The 26,459-nt window shown below is 38.7% G+C and overlaps 1 protein-coding gene across 1 annotated transcript in view; it reads left to right on the top strand.

Moving 5' to 3' along the window:
- The first annotated feature begins 2,770 nt into the window (after nt 1-2,770).
- ZDHHC17 (zinc finger DHHC-type palmitoyltransferase 17) overlaps nt 2,771-26,459 on the top strand; it is a 66,442-nt gene continuing 42,753 nt past the window's right edge. The window contains exons 1-2 of the mRNA XM_066549948.1: nt 2,771-2,860; nt 19,169-19,272. Coding sequence (XP_066406045.1) covers nt 2,798-2,860; nt 19,169-19,272 — 167 coding nt within the window. The 5' untranslated portion in view covers nt 2,771-2,797. The remainder of the gene's footprint in view (nt 2,861-19,168; nt 19,273-26,459) is intronic.

Genomic DNA, 26,459 nt, shown 5'->3' with positions numbered 1-26,459 from the left:
GCATTTCCTGCCATTGATCAGGACAACAATTCCTGGCATTTACAAGGCATCTTTAATCAGAGAGATAAAACTGCTCTGCAACAGTAATAAATTCCCAGAGTACCCCCCTGAATGAGATGACAGAGTTTTTGATTTACAAGTGAGCATAGTAAATTATAGAGAAGTGAAATACTTGCTTAAGGTCAGATAGTAATTTTTTTGGCAGAGTCCAGAAAAACATCTAACCTTACAGTCTTTTAGATTCGTGGGAAATAGGAGCAAACTTTGTTACTGTAGCAGATTGTTGGGTTTGTGTCTGCCATTTGCTTCCTCTGCACAGACCATAACCTCTCTCTAATGACAATGCCAAATAATGAAGAATCACATTTCCATGTAATTATGTTAGATTGTATGTAGATTAGGAAAGGACAGGGAATGCTTGAAGTGTGGAAAACTTTTTAAACTTCTGAAGCACTGCTAGCTTTTGAACGAGGAGCTCCAATGCAGAGGCACAGTAGCACAATCCCATATTCTAGTTCTGCTGTTACTTGGTAGTAAAAGGGACACTTGTTCTGAAGAAAGATATAATAGGCTGCACATGAACTATACTTGCAGATCAGGCCCCAGTTCAAACAGCAAAAATTCTCTGTACAGAAATATCTGGTAACAGAATTGGTTTGCAAATGTATAGATCTGTGAAGAACAGGCTATAAATCTGACAGATGTCAGAGTATTTGTTTACAATCCAGTTCAGAGCTATGGGACAAAGCATAACTTCTTCAGTGTTCTAAGGAAAAATAATCTGAATAGTAAAAATACTATAAAGATTTTTAGTTATTTTATCACCCTTGCTTTTATTATAAAAAGGAGTGATGAACTGTCATGATTAATAGGATTTCTATTTCTGGAGGTTGTAGGGGGTTGAAAACCCTCTTCCTCATGCAAATCAAATTGCAAATTATATCTAAGCCCTAGTACATTTAATAATATAGACAGTTAAAAAAGATCCTCTCCTGTATACTCAGTGTCTTGTTCTGCTCTTTTAGCACTTCAGCCCCTATGGTTTCAAAGATGTGCTTTGAGACCTGTTTCACACCCTCGCTTTCTAAATCTTATGTCATTCTTCTTCACAATTTTGATTTCAAATACATTAAAAAGAAGACATCTATGGTTTAACATTTTAATAATGCTGCAGTCAGATTTTATTAGTGCTTCTCTGTTACATTTTGCATGAGATAGGAAAGAGTAATGAAGAGAATATCATTGTAGGGTTTTAGGCTTATGAGCTTAATGTATTGTGATACAACAAAATGTATTATCCAAAGGTCCCTTTCTCACAAAGGCAAATGAGAGCACCATAGATATAGCAATATAGAGCAGTAGTCAAATCAGCAATAACGTTCTGTAATTGCAAAACCATTTTTGATTAAAATGTAATTTACTTTTTAAAAAAAGAAATAAAGCGGTTTAGGATTCCTGATCTTGGCTGTATGCACATTATTCAGCCTGTGAGAGTAGAAATGACCAGATAAACAGAGTTATTTTGTCACTTGTCCCCAAATCTGCAGCCATCTGGTCGGGATGTGAGGAACCACAGGCCCAGTAGGGCACAAATGGTTGCAAGGAATTGCTTCCTCAGGGAGTCCTGCTGGGGGGAGGGTTCAAACATTCCTGCAGCTGGGAGCAAAAACCTAATTAAAACCTTCTTGCTTTCTTCCCATGCTCTCTTTGCTACTCCAGCAGGCATGAAGGTAACCCCCAACGAGAAATGGACAAGCACTGCTTAGTATGGAACCAAATCTCCATTAAAGGCAGAAGGTGAAGGGCTCTCTTTTGGCTCACATTCCAAGTTGTAATGAACCCCACTCCTTATTAGGGCTATCTCTGTAAACCTGTGCTATACTGAGTATCCATTCCAGGAGAACTGGGACCGGTGTCTCCGCAGACACAGGAGGGTGCACACACACACACCCACACACCCAGGTACATGACACACGCTGTGTGTGTGTGTACATGTACACCACACACAACACACGCTGTGTGTGTGTGTATATATGTACACCATACACAACACGCTGTGTGTGTGTGTATACGTACACCACACACGACACACGCTGTGTGTGTGTGTGTGTATATGTACATCATACACGACACACAATGTGTGTGTATATTTGTACACCACGCATGACACACGCTGTGTGTATATGTACACCATACACGACACACTCTGTGTGTATATATGTACACCACACATGACACACGCTGTGTGTGTGTGTACATGTACACCACACATGACACACGCTGTGTGTGTATATATGTACACCATACACGACACATGCTGTGTGTGTGTGTATATGTACACCACACATGACACACGCTGTGTGTGTGTGTGTATATGTACATCATACACGACACACAATGTGTGTGTATATTTGTACACCACGCATGACACACGCTGTGTGTATATGTACACCATACACGACACACTCTGTGTGTATATATGTACACCACACACGACGCAACACACACTGTGTGTATGTATATGTACACCACACACGATGCACGCTGTGTATGTGTGTATATATATACACCATACACAACACACACTGTGTGTAGGTATATGTACACCACACACGACGCAGATATATGTATATCTGTGTGTGTATGTGTGTGTACACCCGTAGCTAACCCGCACCCTCAGGCCGCCTCACACCGCTCCGTCCCTCCCGCCCGGGCCGCCAGAGGAAGCGGCGGCGCGCGGGGGCGCGGCGGGCACGCGCACTACCCGGCATGCAGCGGGCGCGGGGCTGGCAGGAAGATGGCGGCGCCGCTGGAGGAGTACGAGAAGGAGGCGGGCTGCGTCCCCATCCTGCACCCGGAGGTGCGAGCGGCCCGCCCGCACGGAGCGGGGCGCGGGAGCGGGGCTCGGGCCGCGGCCGGGGCGGCGTCCCGCCGTGGGGCGGGGGGGAGCGGGGCTCGGCGGGCGGGCGGGGTGCACGGAGGGCAGGAGGTGCGGCGCCGCCGCCCCCCGCCGCCGGCCTGGGTGTGCGCGGCGGCGGCGGTGGCGGGCCTGGGTGGGCAGGACCGGGCCGGGCCGGGCCGGGCCGGGAGGCGGGTGCGGATGGCGGGGAGCGGTGCAAGGTCCGCCGCCGGCCCTCGCCGGCAGTCCCGGCCGCCCCCGAGCCGGGGGGAAGCAGCGGCGGGGGCAGAGGCGCCCCGGGTGGTGCCGCCGCACCGGCCCGATCGGCAGCGCTCGGAGCCCGCCCCGGCCCGGCTGCCCGGGGGAAAGCGGCTCGCAGGAATTAGCGTTTCCCTTGGGTTTGATGGCACTGGTCTGCAGCTCACCCGCAGGTCGGGGCTGGCCCCATCCAGCCCAGCGCTCCCTGTGTGGCGTGGGCTTATCTAGAGAGCAAGCGGTCTGGTTTTTTCCAGTGTTGACGGTGGGAGGAATGTTTACAGGTAACATGTAGAGGTCGTTTTATGCCGTTTTCTTTTATCCTTCTTTTGTGCCGCCCACCTTTGTCAGCAGCATGTGTGTATTCTTGAGGACTAGCATGATTGTTTTGAAAGGTATTTTAAATAGTTTAGAAAAGCTTTTACATTTGGACTTGTCACCTGATACGTTAAGGACTGTAAGAATTGATTTTTCAGCCTACAGAACAGATAAGTGCATATGTCAGGCTCCAGTTTTTGCCAAACAGATGGTAGCTTTTCCTTAAACAGTATCTTAAAAGACTGTTAGTTTATTTGATGACTGAAGAGGCTGTATAGGCCTCTGTACATGGTACCTTACCTGCTCTACCTCTCTAAACTATGCTCATGACTTTCGAATAGACCAGTCTGTTCTGAAAGGTAATTAGCTATCAATAAACCCCAAGTGAATGTCTCGAGTTTTTTGTTGTTGGTTGGGGTTTTTTTTGTGGTTTTGGTTTGTTTGTTTGTTTTTTGGGGATTTATTTTAAGGGATGTGTGTAGACTGTTGCTACACGTTTTTGCAGCCTAACTGGAGTCAGATTAAATGCAGTACCCTCGGTAGTGATGTCTGATGATTTTCAGAAGTGACACAACTTTTCAGTACTGATCCAGACTGCAGGATATTGATGTTCTTTGAAAGGAAGTGTTCTTAACTTGTGGAAACTTTAAATAGGCAATCTAAGATTGGAAAGTGGAATAAAAAGCGTTTACAGCTTGTCAGAAATTCATTGTGTTATAAAGATTGAAGACTAGTGTTTGTTAACTTGGAGTACTTACTGTATAGCAAACGAAAATATCTCAATTTAAATTTGTAGTCTAGCTAGTTCATCTGGTAGAATTTTATACTGTTCCTTTGATGCATAAAGTTGAATGTCTGCCCAAAAGATGGGAACGGAAGTTAATATATATTGTGTGCTGTAATATAAACTGGAATCTTTTAATATGCAATCAACCTCACTAGTTTGGAGGGAGTTTTATTCGATATTTCCAGAAATGCTGAGTTTTTGACTAGATCTTACTCACAAGATAGTGTCTATATGGATTTCAGTGAGTGTTTCTTTATTCCCTAAAGTCTTTGTACAGATAAACTTTAAAAGAGAAGGATGTTTTTCATGTTGGTGCTGACACATCAGTGTCTGGCTGTTAAAAGAGCCTCCAGAGATGCTCTTTTAAAAACTTACGGATTGTGTGCCATAGCGGAGCTGTACTGGCACAGACCTGCCCACTGAACAATGCACTGCATCTGTGTTCAGTCGTTTCTGAAGGTCAGGGGCCCTAATACATGGTGATTTCCACTTTTTAAGAAAATAGCACCATGTCCTTATGTAAGTAATGACGTTAGAGCATATAATCAGTTTCAACATTTGTGTACATTTAAAACCGACGCTTTTTATAGGACTGTCAAAATCTTAACCTTTTTTTTTTTTTTTGCTTCATGCTGTTGTTTTTTTTGGTATCCAGGTATTTTTGTATGCCTTTTTTAATGAGGCTTTTGCTTCTTACAGTCTTTTTGTATTGACTAATTTGGATTACTTTCAAATTGTTTGAAGTTTTTGCAGGTTTTTTGTTTGTTTGTTGGTTTTTTTTTGAAGGGATGAGTTTGTTTTTATCTGGGCTCTAAGGCTTTGAATTTTGCCATGAAATACTATGAATACAATATTAGTGTTGTAGGAAAGAGCTTTGAAGGAATAGTGAAAATTACTTAAATACTGTCATGCTGGGAGATCTGTTTGTTTATTTATTTGTTTGTGAAAGACTCAGTTTAAAGCGATTCGGTAATTTTGGTAAGAAGAGGTAGAAATGAATGGAAATGTGAATGCTTTAGTAAATTTATGGCGGGAGTGCTTTTGAGGGGGTTTGTGTGGTACCGTGCTGAGTGCTTGGGCCTCTCGCTGCCTCCCTCATGAATGCAAGCTGAACCTAAGTAATAGACTCTTCTTTCTAATGATATTTATTCTGCTTTATTACAAGTTCAGTTTAGTGTGACAGGGTAGATCCCATCTTTCTAGCTGTAAGATTGCCGGTGGGACAACAAAACTTCTGAAGATAATTTTAGTGGTGAAGTACAACAAATAATATTGATTGCAAATGTGGTACTTGTAGGAGGATCTTATAATATGTGATAAATGCTTGGAGAACTGTTGGCTAACTGATCCATCTTGGTAATAGCTGTTAGGATTATTCCTGAATTTCATTGTTCCTAAAAGTCTTGAAGGAGTTAGTCTGCTAGACTCAGATTTTTTTCTTTAATGATTTGGATGCAATATCAAAATTGTCAATAATAAATTTTGCAGACAAACAAGATGGATGGGTGCGAAGCAGGGAGGATGGAACTGTAGAAAACCATCTAGAATTCATGTGAAATTATGCTAAAATATTAGCAAGGCACACCTTAGAGCAGCTATATTCAAAGTAGTGCACTGAAGGTAAGAAGCATATGCATGGGATTGTATCCCAGAAGTTATTGACTGATAGGATACAAATATGAACAAGCAGTTCAGCAGAAGTTCTCAGTATAATGCTTTGTTTAAAAATGTATAAGAACAAGGAGATGATTTTTGGCTGAACATGTGGCAATGCTAATGATGAAGTTTTGTCTTTAAAAAATATTAAATAGTGAAGAGTATGGGAAAGAATTCAAAATTATTTTAATAATGCCTTACAGAGGTAAAAGGCCTGCAAAAGTCCTGTTCACATTATCTGAAAAAGTGAGTGGTATCTTTTTTTCCCCTTTGTGAATATTTTCTTACTGAAATCCAGTGTTTTATTCAGTTTATGCTTAACAAGATCCAGTGACTGGAAAGTGAAGTTGAATGGGGTCAAATTGAAAAGCACAAGTGGTAAACGTGGAGGGTGAGTAATCATTGTAGTGAAGGAAGGAGGGCAGTAGTGGATTATCCAGCTGTTGATGCTTTCAGCTGGAGTTCAGGGATCTTTCTATAGACCAGATCTAAGTTTTTTAATTCCACAAATGGATAACTGAGTGGTGTGGCAAATATATGAATGTAGATGAGTGTAGACTGTGTTGGAGTGACTCTGATTCATATACATGAATTCTTAGGAATTCTCAGCAGGACTGGGAAGTGCATGGTCGACCAAAGGGAGCCCCATGGGTGTAGGTCTCAGATGACCTGCAGTGTGATATGGTAGCTCCATTAGAAGGGATGCAGAGCACCCTGCCATGGCAGGCTAACACTGGGCTAAGGACTCCCTCCCTGCTGGTTTGTTTCCTTCTCCCAGTGTTTAGGTTTCTGGCGACAGAATAGCAAGCTCTGCTTCCTTTTATACAGTGTAGCCCTGCTATGGGAATATTGTCCATGCTGATCATGTTTGTTGTCCTCAGATTTAATTATTTTTATAGGCCAACAGACCTAACTTTAAATTCCTTGGATCTTCTAAAGAAGAGTGAATTCCTAACTCTTCTGTGGTAGGTGATGATAGGTTTGGATGTTTTATTCTGAAATTCAAGGGGTGGGAGGGAGAAGAATCTTAGAAAATGGACTTTGCTTGTAATGCTCCTTTGTATTTGAAAAATATTTTAGATACGTGTCTAGTATGGCCCTAACTGCCAAAGATATTGCAGCTGTTGAGAGCTGCCTCTCTTCCTAAATGGTAAGAGCTATTACTGGGAAGAAGATCTGGTTTGCTACGTCAGTGTAGTGTATTTACCGCTATCAGGTGGTGGTGGATATATTTGAGAAAGATGGAAGTTATTGTTTATTACAGATTCCTCTTGGCATTAAAAAAAATCTTGTCCAAGAACAATCTTCCTGCAAAGTTGAAAAGCAATTTTAACAGTTATAGCCTCTGTTTGACAGGAATTTTTCCAGATGGAAGCCATCATTCTTATTTTTGTTTCTCTCCTTGTGGTTCAGTTTGTAACTACCAAGGAAGTTAGAAGCATATATACTTATATTCCTTCTTGGTGATTTGAAGAAAGCAAGTAAACCTATTGTAAGTTTTGCTCTATTTTTTTCTGTTCAAAATTTCAGTGAAAGACCTGACTTTACCATCCAGCTCTATTCTCTGTGGAGTTCTGTAGATATTGTTGGGGTTGTCCTGGAGTGCAGATTGTTCTTAATTGTCCCGTACAGATCCAGAACCTACTGTGTTGTTTAGTCAGGATCACTCCAGAGACTAGTCTTGCATTTGTGAGCTCATTTAAAGATCAGGTATCACTTACTATACTGCTTAGAAAGGACAGCAGATCTGTGAAGTCTCAGACAAATTAGCATGCTTCATACTGAAGGTTTAGTCTTGCTTGGTGTATCTTGGGTAGCTCCAGAGGCTGAGTATGGAGAGGACTGCAGATCTAATCCAACCTTATATCACAGGCTGAAGGTTTTTTAAATAATTCTTTTTATTGCCAGAGTGCTAATTATAAAGTAAAAAATAAAATAAAATCCTATGTTAATAGGTCATATTGCATAAATGGGAAAGTTGCCCTCAAATTTAATTAGTCTGTTTAAGACTTAAACATGTTTCTAGCCTGAATTTAATTTATTTCTGTTCATTACATCTTGCAAGATACCTATCCAAATATAGGTCTGTCTGTATCTATTTAATATGCTGATGATTATCAGATCCCTACACTACTGTTATGGTCTGCAGTCCTCCTGACCCTTTGAGTCTCTCGTGTTCATTTGTTCTTTCAGTGTTTTGATGGCTTTGCTGTCAGTGCAGTGGCTGTTGCAGGAACTTGGAAGCAGTGCACTGTTCTGGCTCTGACAGCAAACACCCTCTGGATGACCCATCCCTGGAAGTTTTCAAGGCTAGGCTGGAAGGGGTCTGAGCTCTTGTGGCAGGTGTCTTTGCTCATGGCAGAGGGGTTGAGCTCGATGGGCTTCAAGGTTCCTTCCAACCAAGGCCATCCTGTGATTCCTGCTCATCATTCCCCACAGATATATTTGCACTGGTCTTGTTGGGAACTGTGTCACACTGGAAACTTGTACTCAGATAATGACCAACCCTTTGAGGTAGTTTCTAGGATAGGTCCTTATTTTAGATAGGACTTGGTTTTTGTTGATATTTAAAAAACCCTAATTTTGTCCTGTCCCAACATTCCCTAAGTTGTATCAGAAAGAGTATTACTTGTTCCCCCTTTTCTCTCTCCACACACTCCCCACTCTCCCCTCCCAGTAAGAATTATCTCTAACTAAGTTGTTTACTTCTGGGTTGCAGTGATGAAATAGGGTGGGTCAAGGTACAGCCTCTGAAGGATGCTTAGTATTTTCACATGGACACTTCTCTGGGGGTTCAAAAATTGGAGCTACTGAAATAACCAGAATGAGGTTTTTTTGGAGCATATTCCTTAACAAGGAGAGTAGGTATAATGGTCACAAAGCAAATCATAAGAATAAAGCTTGCTCACCTGTAGCTTTTATACATGCAAGATAGACCACATTAACTTTCATTGTATTCTAATTTCTTAATCAAAATATCAGACACTACTAACCCAAACATTTTGGACATTAACCATTGCTACTAATTTATCAAAATCAAGTGACAAGTTTAGTTTCCTGTGAAGCCATGGTACTAGTCTTTGTAGTCTGCTATATTAGTATTTGCCCTTTTGTCAGTTTTATATCAAAACCTAGAAAAGGCAGCAATAACTTAAAATGGTAGCTGTTTATAACCCATGTCATTTTGTATCCAGACTGCAGGAGTTTCTTCTGGCATAATGAGTAGCAATATTCACATCTTTTGGACTATATGGTTGACCCAAACAATCTGAAATTTACAGAAGTTTAATAGTTACTGTTCTATAGAAAGCATTTTATTGGGGCAATTTAAATTTTCTTTTTCTTCTGCACTTACCAAACATTTTCAAATTTTGTGGGTTTGTGTTTTTATTGGCAGTTCTATTATTCTTACTTTGTAATCTTGGCAACTTTTGTTAATTTCTTTTATTGCAAGGGTGCTTGCCCTTCTAGGGATAGGGAGGTATTGTATCCTTTTGCTAGCATTTTGTTTTTTCATATTTTTCTAATTTGTCATCATCATTGCCAATGCTTCACTTACAATTCTTACAAGATTTTTTTGCAGTTGTTTTGTTACAGTGGCCTTTTTAAATAGTGCAGTTTTTCACCACTCTCGTCTTTTTCTCAATGGTAAAATTGTGGCTTCTTGAGCATTGGGTAAAACACTTAAACTAGTTTTCAACCGTTTAAAATTTTTGTTCTGTGTATCTTCTGATTTGGGCAGTAATTGATTTTAAAGTTAAAAATTTGGTTTGAGACAGGCCCTCTTACTGCATAAGAGAGAAATGTCTGGTTTGATCCAAATTTGTGTTGATTCAGTTTGCTTTTACTCATTAAGCACAGGCCTTATTTCTCTCAGATTTCACAGAAGATTAGTCTTTCAACAGTGCTTGTTTCACTGTGTTTGCCTGTTTGCTTAGGGAAGTAATAAGACTTTATGAATGTGGAAGAAAATTTACAGAATTAAGGAGGAAAATGTTTGTTTGCTGTTTGCTTGAAAACTGAACAATGTTGCCATTGGTACTGACATGTTTAGGTAGGAGCAGCCTCAGTAAGTGATATTTCAGCATGCACACTGTCCTCTGTGGCTTTTCAAAGACAGTATGAGATAAAGATTTGACTTTTGTGGTATCCTTGTAGTTGAGATAAACACTGGGGTATATTACAAATGAGACTGTGAAGCAAAGTAGAAAGCTTTTTGTGAAGTCAGAGGGAGTCTGGCTGAATTGAAGCTTTGGGCCTGTCACATCCAGTATGTAGTGTATCATTAGACTACAATTGTGCAATTTGGAGATCTAGTAATTTCTTCCTACACTTGCAGGATGCCTTGAGGTATGTAGAAGTGTTTCCTTGATTCTCTCTATGAGGGAGGAGGTTCCAAAAGTGGAGGGTAGTGGGAATGCCATGGTCAGAGCTTGGAAAGCTGCTCAAGATCAGGAGAAGATGACTCAAGAAGGAGGGAGGACATCAGAGCATACTCTGAGAACACTTGCATTGCTGGCTCTGAAGGATGTGATTTTTATGATTGAGTTGAAGCTGGTCTCAAGCCATGGTGGAGCACTGACACAGCTCCTCCCCCTTCTTGGGGTGAGCTCTTGCAATTGTGTGGCCAGTAGGTGACTTGGGGTGGCACTTGCTTGGTGGGTCTGTGGCCTGGTCTGACACCTTTGCTGTGCTGTTGTGAGAATGGGTAAGAGGAAGTGGAGAAGGTGCAGCCAGGACCAGGAGTGTGATCACCTGCCTGATTGCAGATTACTTTTAGCTTGGCTTAAGCTGTTTGTGATTCAGGTGCTTCCAGGTGCACTCATACGCCAGTGATGCTTCTCTGGTCCCAGGATGAGTCAGTTCAGAGAAGTAAATCAGTGGAAAATGCATCCATAAAAAAACTGCTGTGAATAACTTTCTGCCAGTTCACTAAGCCTACTCATGGAAGGGTCAAGTGCACTAAAGCACTGACAAAAGGTAGATGGTGAGCTGTCAGTCCTGGTTTGGAAAGTGAGGAGTTGGAGAGAACAGGACCCCTCTGCAGTGTTAGACCATGGATTCACTGAGCTGTCTCATTTGCTGCAGAAGATTGTCTGTTAGCATGACTTGAAACACCTTTCATGCAGTTCCTAGTTGTGGTGGGTTAACCAGCCTCTATTTATTATAAGTGGGAATAGGAGTTTGCTCCACTGGCTGTAGATGAGAGGTTCCATGGACTGCTAGAAAGTTGAGATGGGAATGGTGAATTGAAATTTTTTGTAAGGGTTGAGCACAACTTGTACTAACTTTTTTCTCTGTATCTGCCACGGAGAAAAGGGCATCTGTAGCTAGGCTGAGTGCTAATTCTGTTGTGTGCACTTGCTGGTGATCTAATTCTTGATGGGAAAAAGCATTTACCTTTGAAAAAGACTTTTAAGAATATCCTTTTCTGTGAATTTGAAAAGGAGGACTTTTTTCTCCAAGTAACTGAGTATCAGTGTTGGGCTAGACACATCTTGGGTGCATTTTTGAAGTTTAGCACTTTAAAAGAGTGAAATATGTAAATGGTTTTACACTAATTTCATGACTGACTCTTAAAGCTTGGTCTTTCGGAGATTTTTTTGTTTAGGTCAATGGCTCTGTAAGCTTCTGTGAGACCTAGACCTGTGTAAATCACTTGGAAAAAGCATAGTTTCATTTTTGCCAAAGTCCTGAGATTTTTGGCTAAGAACATAATGCCTCACTCCTTGAAAAGAAAGCCAAAAAGATAAATGTACATGTTAATGTAAGTTGCTGACTAAACAAAAACTTTATAGTGAGCTTTACACCATAGCATTTTAAGTTTTTAAGCTCTTTAACCATTACAAATGCTGATAAATGTAACTCTTTTAAATAGTGCTTGCTTTGTGTGCAAATACAAAGCCTCTTGAAAAGCTTACTTGTGAAGCTATGGCTTCCTAAAGTATAACACTGTTCAATTTAGGAGCATCTTCAAGGAAAATATTAGAAAACAGTTGACTGGTTATGGGTGCTTGGTTTGAAGAAACAAAACTTATCATTATAGCTGTGCTTTAAATCACATGAGCTCTGACCTCTGCATAGAGTGGTTGGATTAAGGGCTCTAGTTGAGCATCTCTAACTCGTTATGTAAAAAATTAGATCTGTGTTGGAGAGTATGCAGGATTATGGTCTCTGTGTGATGCCTGACTTGCATGTGGGTGGAAATCTGTAGCAGCAAAAGGACTGCTTTATGGTGTTTGAGGTGAGGCTTTTCTCAATCAATTTCTCCCACTTTTTAAAGAAACATTGTCTTCTTAAACTGTATATTGATTAAAAAAAAGATTGAGTATTAGGCAAAGATTTATTAACATTGTTTATATATTCTATAATTAGCTTCTCTAGAGATTTTCATAAATGCATCTTTTCTTTTAGTCAAGAAACTGTGCAATTAGACCAAAATTATAGGAAGTAAGCTAACAGACTTCACAAAATGCAGTAAAATGTACACAGTAATGGAAAAAAGTAACAGAAATACCATTGAATGGAAGGTTATTTTATCATGTCATACTCATTTTGTGTAATTCAGTGCTCTAATAGGGGCAGGGAGAATCCTAATGTTAATGGTTAAGGATCCAAGTAAGGCAAGTCTGATGGTATATATTTGCAAGCCAAACACTGAACTATTTTTTAAAATGCGTAATTTGATCCGTTAATAAAACAAGTGTATGGCATTTTTTTTCCCATGGAGAAAGTAGTCTGGTTTAGGTGGAAATTTTCTAGCACGGATTAGCTAAACTGAAGGTGTGTATGAATCATCCTGGTCCAGACAATCTAACAGCTCATAGCTGCTGAACATTCTCGTTCCTCAAAGTTATGAACCAACATAGCCCTAGAGAAATCTTAACTTTCTGAGCTAGGTGTTGTGTGAATACGAGAAGGATCAGACTGTTCTCACTGGATGACAGTCAACAGTTAGATGAACTGTTGCAGCAGTAAACGTTGGGAGAAACTGGTTTTGAGAGAAGAAAAAGCTGCTCTTCTTCAGCCCGTGGTTGTGGTTCCTTGTGATTTCTTATTTCTAACAAATTTTAGCCTCTGTTTCTGGAACTTCGTGAGTTGCAGAGTTAGCTAAAGGGGTGGGGAAGGAAGAGGATCTTTAGAAAAGGATCTTTCATTACAAATACTAAAATACCATCAGTGTCTCTTTTTTGTTATTTGTGTTTGATCAATTTGCTTGTTTATTTTGGGAGCATTTTTCTATTAATGTTAGTTCATGAGTGACTAGTCTTTGTGTATATAAATAAATGTGGGTGTTTATAATATGCAAATAACTAGATATAAATTTGTCTGTATAGATTCTTGCACCTTTTTAAAAGCAGGAGGAAAACTGGGAGAGAAAACTATAAACCACTAGACTGTAGTAAATGAAGTACAGGGAAATTGAACACACAGATATGGGGGAAGGTACTAACCTCCAGTAGTCCCTGCTAAATGTAACACACATACATCAGGGTTATTATTTAGCTTCCCTGAAACACTTGCAGTCACTTCCAATTTGATTATGATTCTCTGACTACAGCCAGATATGAAAATAGTGTAGTCATCAATTAAAGAAGAAATTTATTTTGTTTCTATTAAGAAACAGATGCAATAGTATGCAATATTTTATGGAAGGTAATACTTCTATTTCTAAGTTAATATTTTGAAACCTGTTAGTATTTTCTCTTTTAGTCTCAATGATCTTGGTCCCCATTCAGAATTTGAGTGTCTGATTTTGATCATGGTATCTGTTCCTTGCAGCAACATTGCATAACGTTAAAGGAAAAGCAGTGCTAGCCATCTGTTAGTGCTCCCAGAGCCATGTGTGGCAGCTGTAAGCAGCAGTTCTTTCCTCCCTTCCTTATGTCCAAGCAGGCATATTGACCTATTCATATCCGCCTGCTATGTATAATTGTGAATTATGAAATTGCTATCTCAGAATAATTCAGCCTTGGTCATCTTATTCTTTCATGCATAACTTCTTTTTTTTTTTTTTTTTGTAAATACTACTCTCAAAATCCTTCTTAAGCTTGTTTCATTTAGGCTTTTTTTATTGGAAACTATTAAGAACTTTGAATATTGAGGGGAAATTAGTGTAACTTTACTTATGAATTTGGTTAGGAGGAGGACTGATTAGGAATGCTGAAATTAGCAGAGCTTCCGAGAATAAACACTTTCCCCCCTCCTCTCCCTTGTGCTTCATACTTTTGCCTTTGGAGTTATATTTCATATTTTGCATTATCTTCTCTTTCCCCATCTTACTGGTCCTGTTTTCTAGAGGAGGTTTTCTTTTTTTCTGTTGTTTCTTTTTTTACCAAATTATGTCTTTTTTTGTCGTTGTTTTTAAAGCATTATTCTCTTTTGAGGTTTTTTTTTTTACATTGTGTTACTTGTGCATCTGTGCAAGCAGTCTGCACATTTTGTGACTAATGAATAATGACAAAATTGTCACAGATGCACATGAGTGATTAGGGCCTTGTCAAAGGATAGTCACTGATGTGGGAAGCTCATCTAGAAATGATCCTTGGTAGGAATGGAAGAACCAAATATCATTCTTGCAGATGAGTGAAATTTGTCTTTCTTGCAACCTTCCACACCAGACAACTCTAGCAATTTCTAAGCAGAATAATTTTTTCAACCTGTCAGCCCAACTTTTTTGGTTATTTAAAAACTGAAGTAAGTTGTCCATGATTACTTAGTCAAATTAACAATTAGCAGGTGCAGAAGTATTCATGCTGCCTTCTGTTGGCTTGCTTTCCCTCTGTCAGTGGCTCTGTGTTTTCACAGGACAGATTCAGCTCTCTGTCCTACTAAAAGGTTGAGGTTTTTTTCTGTTTCGTGTTCCTGCCCCTTCCCTGTCATGAGAGGAGTGGGCGTGGTGTGACCACAGCTCCAAGTACCAAAGTTGGCTTGAGTTAGGCAGCAGGAGCATGGAACCAAGAGCAAAGAGTGGGCAGAGGAATGACCTTTCTCTTTTAGCAAAGGTAACAATTTTGACTGAGTCCTGCTTGAAAATGGCTCCTTGAAACAGAATGGAACAACCAGAAATCTAGTGTTTGCAATTTGCCTATTTTAAATCATTGACATCAGGTCTCTGCTCTACTACCTTCTTACAGGTTTTCATGACTCAGCTGGGGAAGAACCATTGTCACAAAAGATCAAAATAGCAAAAGACAAGTGCACTTGGCTTTCAATTAGCTTTCTGTCTTTCAACTGGCTCTTGAGGTTTTTTTAACAGTGGATCATCATTGAAAAATTAAATTTCCCTGGAATAAATATTTTCATCAAAAAAGGGAAAATATTTTAACACTTAGGAAATGTTGTTGAAGCCATTTGTGAATGCAGTTTATACTCTAGGCTCAAAATGTTATGTTGCTACTTTATTATCAATCTGTCATATCATATGTTTAAAATAGTCTTAGTAGTTTCAAGAATTTAAAGTGTATTCCTAAAATTTGTGTGAGGGTGTATGAATTTAGGGGAGATTCATTCTTTTAAGTGGGAACTTACAAGTCTACACTCATAACTTTTCAGTTTTCTATGCTTATTTCTGTTCCTCTAAGTGGGAGGCAGGCAATCTAGATCATGGTAGAATTTAAAAGTTGAGCGCTCTCTTCTGTCCAGCAAGTTGGAGGAAGCAATCTCTATTTTTGTGTTATTATTATTTGTTAACTCTGAAAAGAGATACTGTGTAATGTCTTAGGTGTGATTTCTTTCTAGTTCAGCTGCTGATGCAAAATGCACGCTGGGCAAACTCCCCCCAGTGTAGCACCACTGCAGCTGGTCCTGCTGGGGCTGAGCAGGCTGTGTGATGCCTGGGCACAGGGAGCTTTGTTCAGGCAGCCTGCCATCCAGTTAGAGAGGTGCCTGGCTGTGTTATGGCAGTGTCTGCTGAAAACATTGTTTGTGGTAGCAATGCATATGAAAAGAGATTATGTTTAATATGTCAGGTTTTTTGAATGGCAGTCTTTTAAATTGCTGTGCTAAACGTTGTGAAATGGGGAATGTGGCCCCTTGAGCAGATAGCTGGTTTGCATTCACTCACTGCAGGTCTTCTAAAGGTCTCCTACTTCAGGCTGTCAGTTGTTTTCCTATTTTTGGTAACTTGCCCAGTTAGTGGCGTAAGCCTATGTTGCATTCTCTTAGTCTTTAGTTATTTCTTTCTAAAACTTTCTTTCTAGAATAATTAGGAAAATCTGCTTTTCTGCATTTATATTCTGGTGTCCTAGCACTGCACAGAAATTTCAGAGCCCTCAAACAATTGTTTTCAGTTCCTAGCTGCTACCTTGCTTCCTTCATTTTTGCCTTGTCAGCCCAGCATAGTGTGTTACAGCATTATTTGCATTGCCTTGGTCCAAATGACCCATCACCAGGTGAATCAAGGATTACTGTAATTCATAAAATCCAGGTTTTCTTTTCTTCTGATTCCTGATAGTTTTTTGACTCAGGAACCCAGAGGTTACTGTGCAGGTTACAGTCATCAACTAGGCACTCATAATCCAGGTAAGAGTTAACCCCCCAGAATGGCACTTGAAGTAGCCAGCATGCTACTGTGAGCCAGCATGCAACTGTCAAGTTGCATAGATAATAATGAGTAATAAATTTCAAGTCTAAGATTGGGAATCTGTGTCCAGGCTGCAGAGAATTGACTATATTGGCTGAGTGTTCAGATTTTATGTGCTTTGCTGTAATTTACTGTTAAAGATTTACTTCCAAAGTGGTCAGTGTTTGCATATTCTTCTCTAAAATGATCCTTTTCCCCACAGTTTATGCTGTAATATAGAAAACTCCAAGGTATGATTTTGGAGGAAGTGATGTTCATAAAACTTTGGGGATTAAGGAATTGTTTTAACTATTCCTAAATGTAAGATATGAACTCAGCTCTCTCCATGAATTATCTTATCTCTGGTTTATCTAGTAGCTGGGGAAAAAAAAGGTTTGGTTAAGCTGTTGCCTTTTTCAGATACAAAGCAAAGCTATGTTTCTGAATTGTAAGAGGATTGGTTGCAACGTAAGATTTGGATGACAGCAGATGCCCTGTTACATTTTTAGGTTGTCTCTCCTGTAGAGATGGCAACAAAGCAACCTTCCTGCTGAGCTGGCAATGCTTATTTGGTTCATCTAGGTAATTTTTCACACTAGGAAAGAAAAATTAAATGCTGCAGAATAATATTGTGGTCAAACAAAAAGATATAATCTGCTGATCACTTAGGTACTGTGTGAAATGGAAAAATTTGGTTTTTTGAAGAAAAGTCATATCTAAGAATAAGTCTTATTTTAAAAATGAAGACTTACTGCACTAGTCATCAGTGTTAACTGTGCTCTGGTTTTAAAGTTCTAAATGCTTCAAATTCTTGAAAGATTTTTTTAGTGTATAAATATTCATAATTTTTCTAACTATAAATTACTATATTAAGGCAACAAAATATACTCAATACATTAGAAATTCTTACTTGGATTTGTTTTCCTTCTGTCTGGAATAGGCATAGTGTATGTAATGAATACAAACATGCTCAACTGAAGTGACTCAGTTTTTACATAAATATTGAGAGTTTTCATATTTGCAACTAGACTAATTTCTTGATAGTTTACTCTGAAGTTATAACTGATATCCAAAGTTTTTAGACTTCTGCCTAAGTGGTACTTCAGCATATTGAAATCTAGAAATAATTAAAATGTGGGTTTCAGACTTAATTTTTTTCTAGCCTCATTAAAAGAATAATGTATGTAATAATTTTAGAGTAGAAATAGATATTTTAAAATAGCAGCCAAGATGAGTAATATCTGTGGGTTAGAGGGCAGTTTACTTAAAATCCCATCCATTCAAAGGAGAGCTGGGTAATGCCCCAGGAAGCAAGAAAGCACTTTGGTTCACTAGCCACAACTGGGCACAGTATGAAGTTGTTTCTCATTGTGCCCAACATCTCCTTTTGCAGAAATTACTGCCCAGCTGAGAGAATACGAGAAATAGGAAGGCCTGTTCCTACTGGCAATTGGAACTCTCCCTCACTGTAAGACATCTCTTAGTCAGTTGAGTTAACAGGGCAACATGCATCTTTAGGGAGAGGTAGTAGTGGAGATTCATGACTATGAATCCTTGTTAAGGTTAGATGCACTACATAATCATTGTCTTGACTCTATTGTCTTTATTTTTTAAAAAACATTTTAAATCTGTATAGTATAATAATGAACAAGTTGATTGCTCATTTCAGTGACTAAGTGGAAGTTGGAACTGTTTTAATTAAACACCTTTCATAAGGTGTTTAAAAGTTTTCTCAGATATAGATGAATGATAAAAATTCTTCTACTGGAAGTATATGTTGGGGAAAACTGAAAGTAAACAATATATTTTAATGAAATCAGCTGAAATGCATTTTTAGAACTTGTAGAGGACTTGCTTCTTTTTTTTTTTGTTTTTTCACCTGTGTTGCAGTTTTCATGCTTTTTTTATTAGCATGGCTGATGCACAGAGGTGATTTGCTATAGCATCTGCAACACATACAAAATTGTCCAGAAGATATATAAAATTAATTGTTCAATTTCAGCTTGCTGAGCTTTCACGTGTCTAAAGAAAAACCATGTGTTTCTGTCCTAGTGATATATCAGTAGTGTTTGAATATAGATTCCACCTAAAGGAAGCACTGAGCCTGGAAGTGTTGCCCTTCATCAACAGAATTAAGTCAGAAAGGTGTATCTGCTGAAGAACACATCATGGTCATGCCATTTACATTCAAGACCCACAGCTTAAACATCCACAGATAACCTCTGCTGTTTGAAGTGCAACATTTATTTGTAGTAACAGTGTAAGACTTCATCAATTTATGGCAAATAGCTTTTCTACCTATGTTATGTTGCCTTTATAAAAGCAAAGTAAACCGAAAAATAAAAACCCAACCCAAAAACTACCTAAAGAAATTTGGTCACAGTTTTTGTTTGCCTTCTGTAAAAATACAAGTAGGAAAAAAGTGTAGGATTTGGCAGAACCCTGTGATTGCGAGTTTATTTTCTGTAAAGTGTTTGAGAAGTATACTGGGGGATATGGTGGCCTGCTTTCCAAAATGTAGAAATGTACCACTCTTATATTTAGGTGGCTTTGTAATACATTGAATTGTTTGTAATAGGTGGCTTTGTAATACATTGAATGTACTGGTTTTAGTTTTGCTCATAATTTTTCTTTTTTCTCCGAAACTTGCTGATTTGGGTGTTCTAAAAGCAAATTTGTCTTTTTTTAGGAAATAAAACCTCAAAGCCATTACAACCATGGATACAGTGAATCTCTTGGACGGAAAAGCCACATTGATGATTACAGCACTTGGGACATTGTCAAAGCCACACAGTAAGTTTGTTTTTGAATGTTAGATTTGTCTTTGTTGGTATCAGTTAAAAACAGTAAAACAGGTTGTTTTATTTGTGTAAAGTAGAAGATAAACTTTTTTCAAACTGTATTTTTAAATCCAGTAGTGGAAGATTTCAGAAGTAAGCTCTACAAAATTGCTGTTATGATAGATTTGGGATCATTGTATAAAAAATATGGGAGGAATTGTGGTAAGTTGTAAATATAGGTGGTTGCTGGACAGATTGTTGGAAGAGAGAATGGTACTGATGTTTATTTTCCATAGGTAATAATTAAGTAGACAACATTTATATGTAAACATAAGGGTTTGATCGATTTATGGGTTAGAAAGAATGTGTCTCTAACTTCCATTATCTCTGATTCTGCAGTCTCAGTCCTACTATGAAACTGAGTTTAATACTGAAGGAGGACTGTAGGAGTAAACTGAGTGCAGATTTAATTGCTCTCTTTATGCAGATGTATTATACAAATTTGTTTGTTCTACAATCCTTTAGCAGACACTAATTTACAAGACAAGAAAGTTGTTACAATATTTTTAGTTTGCTCCTTTTTGCCATTCAGAAACCATCACCACCATCACTTTTCTTTAATGAGCTGAGATAGTTCTGTAAGATTTTTATTATTGTATTTTTAATTTGAATGCTTAAACCATTATGTATCTTGCAGAGCTATTTGCCTTTTTTCTTCTTAAAAGAAGATTTTCTTGCATTTTTTTTCTTAAAAAAACCCTGTCTGAACTGAAAGCAGCTTTGCAGCTCTGCATGTGACACAGGCCCAGTTTAGGCATAGCAAGTATGTACTTTCCTTCACTTTTTGTTTTGACCTGTAAGGAGTTTAGCTTCCTGAAACAGATGTCTGACTCTGCTATTGTTGCTCTAAATACTTAATAGTAGGACTGAAACCTATAATACTCACGTTAGGGTATTTTTAGAAATTAAAGTATTGGCACAATATCAAACTAGCTGCTTCTTAGAGAAGTATGAAAGTGTGTTTGAGAGCAGAAGTGGTTTCACAAGTTACCTACTTCTATTCTTGTCTGCTCATTGCATGTTTGAAAACCTAAAATATCTTTGTCCTTCTTAACCCTCAGATTCAGGCTGATCTGTGCTTTCAGCTGAGTTGTTACACTTCTTTTCTGCTCTCCTCATACAGGGATCAACAGCTCTGAGTTGACCTCTCACCACAAGGACTGCAGTTTCATATTGTAGCCCTAATGGTTATTATTGTAGGGAAGGGGGACTGTCAACATGATCAAGTTGTGATATCCAGGCAGCACTTCCCTGGCTAGAAGGAGAATTCACAGAATCACAGAATAAACCAGGTTGGAAAAGACCTTTGAAATCATCAAGTCCAACCCGTGACCCAACATTTACCTTATCAGCTAAACCATGGCACTGAGTGCTTCATCAAGTGTTTTTTAAACACTTCCAGGTGACTCAACCACCTCCCTGTGGTGGTTCTTCACTCTTTCTGTGAATAATTGTTTTCCAATATGTAGCCTAAACTTCCCCTGGTGCAGCTTGAGGCTGTGTCCTCTCAGGCACACCTTTATTTGAGCATTTACTAGGTTTTGAGGGCTATATTATAAAAGAGTCTGTCATAAAGGGAAATTGCTCTGAAATGTCAGGTAGAAAATAAACCCACCAAATATCATAAGACTTAGAATAAAATAAATAATGCTGCTGCTATATTAATTCAGTGTTCTTGAAAAGATACACTTTTCCTCCTAAAATGATGTAGCTATTTGCATTTATAGAAGCATAACCTATCACATCCATGTAGAAAAAGGTGATCTTATTGTCTATCCTGTGTCCTCAGTTATTATTATTCACTGAGATTAAAGTATCTGCTGATTTTTCCATACTTTTTAGTTCAGTGCTAATGTAAGAAAGATGCCACAACATTTTTTTTAAAAGGGGCCACTCATCAGCCTCCTAGAAGTCTTCCCCCAAGCAGGTCAGTAAGTTCAAGCAAGATGTAGCATAATATAATAAGAATTATTTTCAGTCTCTTGGTTTGGATTGGTTTTTTCCCCAAGTCCCAGTTTCTCCTGGAAAAAAAAAAAATTAGTTATGTTATTGTTCCAACATACATGAAAATTGAGAGCATTGTTCCTTAAATCTTAAAGATGATGGTGAGAAAAATGGGACAAAAACATTAAAAACTCATCTGTATTTCATATATGCTGTTTGAGTTTAGAATTCTATTTCGACATGTTTTTATTGACACTAGATTACACAGAAATAAAACAATGTTAGTGAAATACTGTGCTCAGTTTTGTTTCTCAGCAAGGAAAAACAAGAGCTTGCAAACTCCTCACATTATTCCATAAGTATGTTGCTTCACATCTCACTGAACTGTTCCAGTGCTTTATCATCTTAATCTATAGATTGGACACAAATTAACATGCTCATACAGTACGAGCTACAAATATAATAACTTCTTATAATCACATTACGATTTCATATAGAAAACAGTGGTTAGGCTCATTGAAAAGAGTTTATTGGTATTTGTATTTTTTTATCCATTATGCTCCTCATAAGTTCTCACAAAGACCTGGGGCCCTAGGCATATTATGTATCAAAAATAGTCAGTCTCTGGTTTTTATTTTGCAGAAACTTTTGCTGGAGTAAAAATTGTAGTGTTTGGTTTTAGTACCTATTCATACAAAGAATACTTTTCACTGACTTTTTAAACGATCCAAGAGCATCTAGATAGCTTTAAAAGTTGTACTGTCTAGGCCCTTCATCTTGCAGATGTTAGAATGTGTGTGTAACTTTTTGTCATCTTATATTTGGTTACAGCAAAATTGTTTAGTTCACAGAAAGTCTCCACTGTGTTTCTGAAAGCAGAAGCAGGCCACTCATCTGTACTTGAAAAACTGTTTTCAGAGGAATAGTAAAAAAATCATCCATGTTTGCCTTTGGTTTTGTTCCACTGTTATATTCAGAGTTCTCACTGGAGCTCCAGGGAGAGAATGGAATCATTTTTTAAAAAAACCAAAACCCAAAACTGTCACAAGTGTTTTAAAAGTGAAATTTAACGGTGATATGTTGGGTACATTTATTTCTATGGTCTAGCAGCAGTAGCCATCTGTCATCCAAGGCAGCAGTCATAACTTTTTAACATGATGTCTTGGGGAGCATCTTGTGTTAACTTGATGAAGTTGCTGCCTTTGTTTTGTTTTAAATCTTTTAAGCTGAGAAACTGAGAAGTAGCTAAAGTTCTCATGTAGAGAAGCATGTGATGGGCTGTCACAGGAGAACAAAATCTGAGACATTAATCCTCGCATTGTGTTCTATGTTCTCTTGAGAGTGAATAGACACCTTGGGCTTGTAGCGAGCTTGATCCAATTCCAGTTTTGTTGAAAGTAAGTTAAATGATCATTATGAACATGGGTATTAAACATTAATGGTATTAATAAGTGCTTTTGTGACATCTGGAAGATTGATTCCTTGTGCTCAAGTATTATAATTTCATTATCTCAAGATGAACTTTTCTGTTAAGTTTTATTCAATGAGATCATTCAAAATGAAATTGTGTGCATTCTGAAATAGTGCAGCATAAAATATAAATTATGTTGAATCTTGCCAAGGAAAAAAATTGTCAGATACATGCTTTTTTCATGACTATTTCTCAGCAGTCATAGGGCAACTGATTTAGAAAAAGGTAGATATAGAATAATTAAAATTGGTAAGGATTGGCCAAAGGAACAGTTACTCCTGGCTCTTTTCAGCTAGTCATAGGAGAGAGTGGACAGACTGTGACACAGGTACACATTCATTATTCCTGGTTATTTGTGCCCATGAGGTTGATTATATTGCTGAAAGTGAAATGTACCTGACTTTCATGTGGAAGGGTGGGACTTTTTAAACCACATTAGTAATATGGCCACAACTGTCTAGACAATTTAGGGCTTTGGAACAGTATTTAAGAGCTGAATTTCTTTTGTCTTTCAACATTACTGTTAATGGTCTATTAAGTAGCTCTTGAATTAAACCTTTTCTGTTGAAAACAAAACTGTTTTACTGTTAACACAAAAACCTTGAGAATGTGTTAAAGGCTTTTTAAGTATCTACCACCATTATTCATGGGAAGGAGATTTCCAAAGAGGAAAAAAGATCGTGTTTCTGTTAATTGCCTTTCCACTTCAAACAGCTTTGATTTGAGTTACAATGATAGCAAGATGAGGGAGTGAGCTCCTGGTTTACCTGCTCTTTGTTGGCATGGTGATGTGCTCACTGTAGAGAGATTCCTTGCTATTATTGTGGCCAGATCTAATGTTAATTGTGCTGCAAAGCTGGCAGTGTCTATTTCCAAGAGTCTGTGTATTTGTAGACAAAAGAATAGAAAATGGATTACATATTTAAAATGCAAAAGGCAGTAGGGTACTGTTTTTCTAGGTATTAAGGTCAGAATATCTTTAACCTGAGATGACAAATAAAATGTTACAGGTTAGTTACTGAAACGGCTTAGAGACTGTGGTAGCAAAAGGAGCTTGCACAATGGTATTTTTGTCCTGGACTAATCCCGTTTCTTTCAGAACAAGCCAAACTCAATAATATGCTTTAATATGCTCCGTATTGATGTTTACAGCATCACTCTCTAGGATTCACTCAGATGCTGAATATTTGTTGGATTAATGTATCGGTCTCCTGTGAGGATTTCAATCTTACTCTCCATTACCCTTGAAGGGCATAGAGCCCTTTATAACAGCATTGCAAGTGTGATTATACTGAGTGTCTGAAATAGGTGACATTGTCATTTTCTAACCTAACAGTGCATCATGAACCTTTGGAGAAGGCAAGGTGAAGTCAGCTGCAGCAAATTGATGGAACAAGACTGTAGGTTGTATGTGAGAGAAGAATGCTGCACTTCTGGGACGGATATGGAGAAACTATAACTGCAGCAGATTCAGTGTTTTATTTAATTGTAGAGAGCCTGCTGTTTCCAGGAAGAGGAGCAAATGGATGTAAATTCCTAACGTTTTTTCCAGGCAGATTTTGTCTGTCAAGATCCTTAACTCCTCTTCTGACAATAAATTGAAGAGTCAAAAATTATACCTTGTGTGCTGCATCTTTACTAAACAGTTATGATTGTGTTCAAGATACTAAATGTAAATTGCTAGAAACAGACAAACTGAGGTGACTTAAATTAAAAGATTTCTGTATGCTTCATTCTCAGTGTCCCTTTTGGAAAGAGCTTTATTTTCCTGTAAAGGCTGTTGTGGTATATTGCAGAATTTCATGTTCTGTTTTGTGGTGAAGTAGTACCACGCACTGTGACTTGTAGATTGCCTTCTAGTGGGAGGAATGGGAAGTCTATGATGCTAACGCCAAAAGAGTGAATCCATTCCTACTATTCCTTCTTGTATCTGAGGCCATGTCAGCAGTCTTTGCCCTGGGCCTCATCACAGTGTATGGGTGAATTCTAGAAGGAGGTACTTGTAAACATCAGTGTAACATAATTGGAGCATTCTATGGCAACTGGCAACAGCATTCTGCATCTACAGGCTGCAGGGTCACTTGTGACTGCTTTCCTTGGTTTTCATACATCTTAAGCCAAGTCCTTCAGAAAGTAGCATCACATTTTCTGTAAGACTGGAGTTTTGCTTTTAATTAAATAACCTGACAAATAACCCCTCCAACCTCCTTCCCACAAAAACTGCCAAAGAATAATTACCCTTCTTCCCCCTTCCCCTAAGACTGTCAGGGGGCTTCTTGGTTTTTCCTATCTTGACAATATGGCCTAACAAAAACTTGGGTAGCAGTCAAAGATTACTTTCAAGGAGGTTCATGTTGTGTTGTGTAGTCAACTTGATAGGACACTCATCTTAAAGCATATGTGCAGTTGCCATAGCTGGCCAATAGTGATGTAGTAGTTTAGCTGCTGTGCAGCTGAGCCCTGCTCAGCTGCTTTCTTGCTTGCCTCTGCTGGGATGGAGAAATTGGCCAAAAGGGTAAAGGCAAACAATGTTTAATACATAAAGTAAAAGCTGCACACACAAGCAAAGCAAAAAAAGGAATTAATTTGCTGCTTCCCATGGGCAGGTGAGTCTTCAGCCATACCCATGTAATGGTTACTTTGGTGGGTGAGCACCTTCACTCCAGATGTCCCTCCTGTGTCCCTCAGCTTTTATTGCTGAGCACACTGCCATGCAGTATTGGCTATCTCTTTGGTCAATTGGCATTAGCTGTCCCTGCCGTGTCCACATCCAACTTCTTGTGCCCCCCTAGCCTGCTCACCGGTGGGGCAGCATGAGGAACAGCAAAGGCCTTGACCCTGTCTAAGCACTGCTCACAATAGCTTAAATGTTGGTGTGTCAATCAACACTGTTTTGCTCACAAATCCAAAACACAGCACAGTACGAACCACTCTGAAGAAGAGTAACTTAATCCCACTCAAAACAAGTACATGTAGGGAAAATCCTAATCCATTTGCATGAAAGCTTTATGTGATTGCCTCTTGCATTTTATAGGAAGTTTAAGTTATTGTATCTTTGTGTTCTTTGTATCTTTCCAATAACTTAGAATATTTTATTTAAAAAATTCCTGCTTGTTGTTTTGTACTGCTTATTTAAGCAGGATGAGAGTCAGCTAAACTCAGCCTTAGACAATACATTTTTTTAAGCTGGTGACTGTTAAAACTGATAGCAGGGCTTACGTGAATTATTTCTTACATAATGGTTTCAATTTGTAGTTTAAGCAAAGGCAGCAGGCATTCCAGCAGGAAAGAGTGTCATAAAAGCTGACTGGAGTAGAACTGCTTGTCAACAAATGGTTGCATTGCCATTCTGTATGAATCACTTTCCAGGCTGCCTTCACTGTTATATGGCAGCGTGATACTGTACTGTGGGAAGATCAGAATTTTGTCTGGTTTTGGAAGTCCTTCTTTCCCCCATCTCTTCTCTTTTCTCTTGACTCCTTGTTCTAGCCTGACCTGCCTTTTTTAGTCCTAACCTATTTCAGTGGCCCTTCCAGCTGACATGAGAAGTCAGGAATGGTATGCATGTGTTACAGGCACTCATTAGGCCACGCTACTGATCTAAACTAGGATTTGGTAGATGGTGTGCTTCAAGGCTGGATTGACTTAGAACCTTACCATTTTCCTAGCAGTTATGTTTGTCTGAGTATGTGTATCTTGTCTAGCTGGTTGCATATTTTTAAGTC

The sequence above is a fragment of the Molothrus aeneus genome, chromosome 5 (assembly GCF_037042795.1).
Source record: "Molothrus aeneus isolate 106 chromosome 5, BPBGC_Maene_1.0, whole genome shotgun sequence".
In the NCBI taxonomy this organism is placed as follows: domain Eukaryota; kingdom Metazoa; phylum Chordata; class Aves; order Passeriformes; family Icteridae; genus Molothrus; species Molothrus aeneus.
Note: the sequence above shows the minus strand (reverse complement) of the source record. Positions and strands in the feature narration are given on the sequence as shown.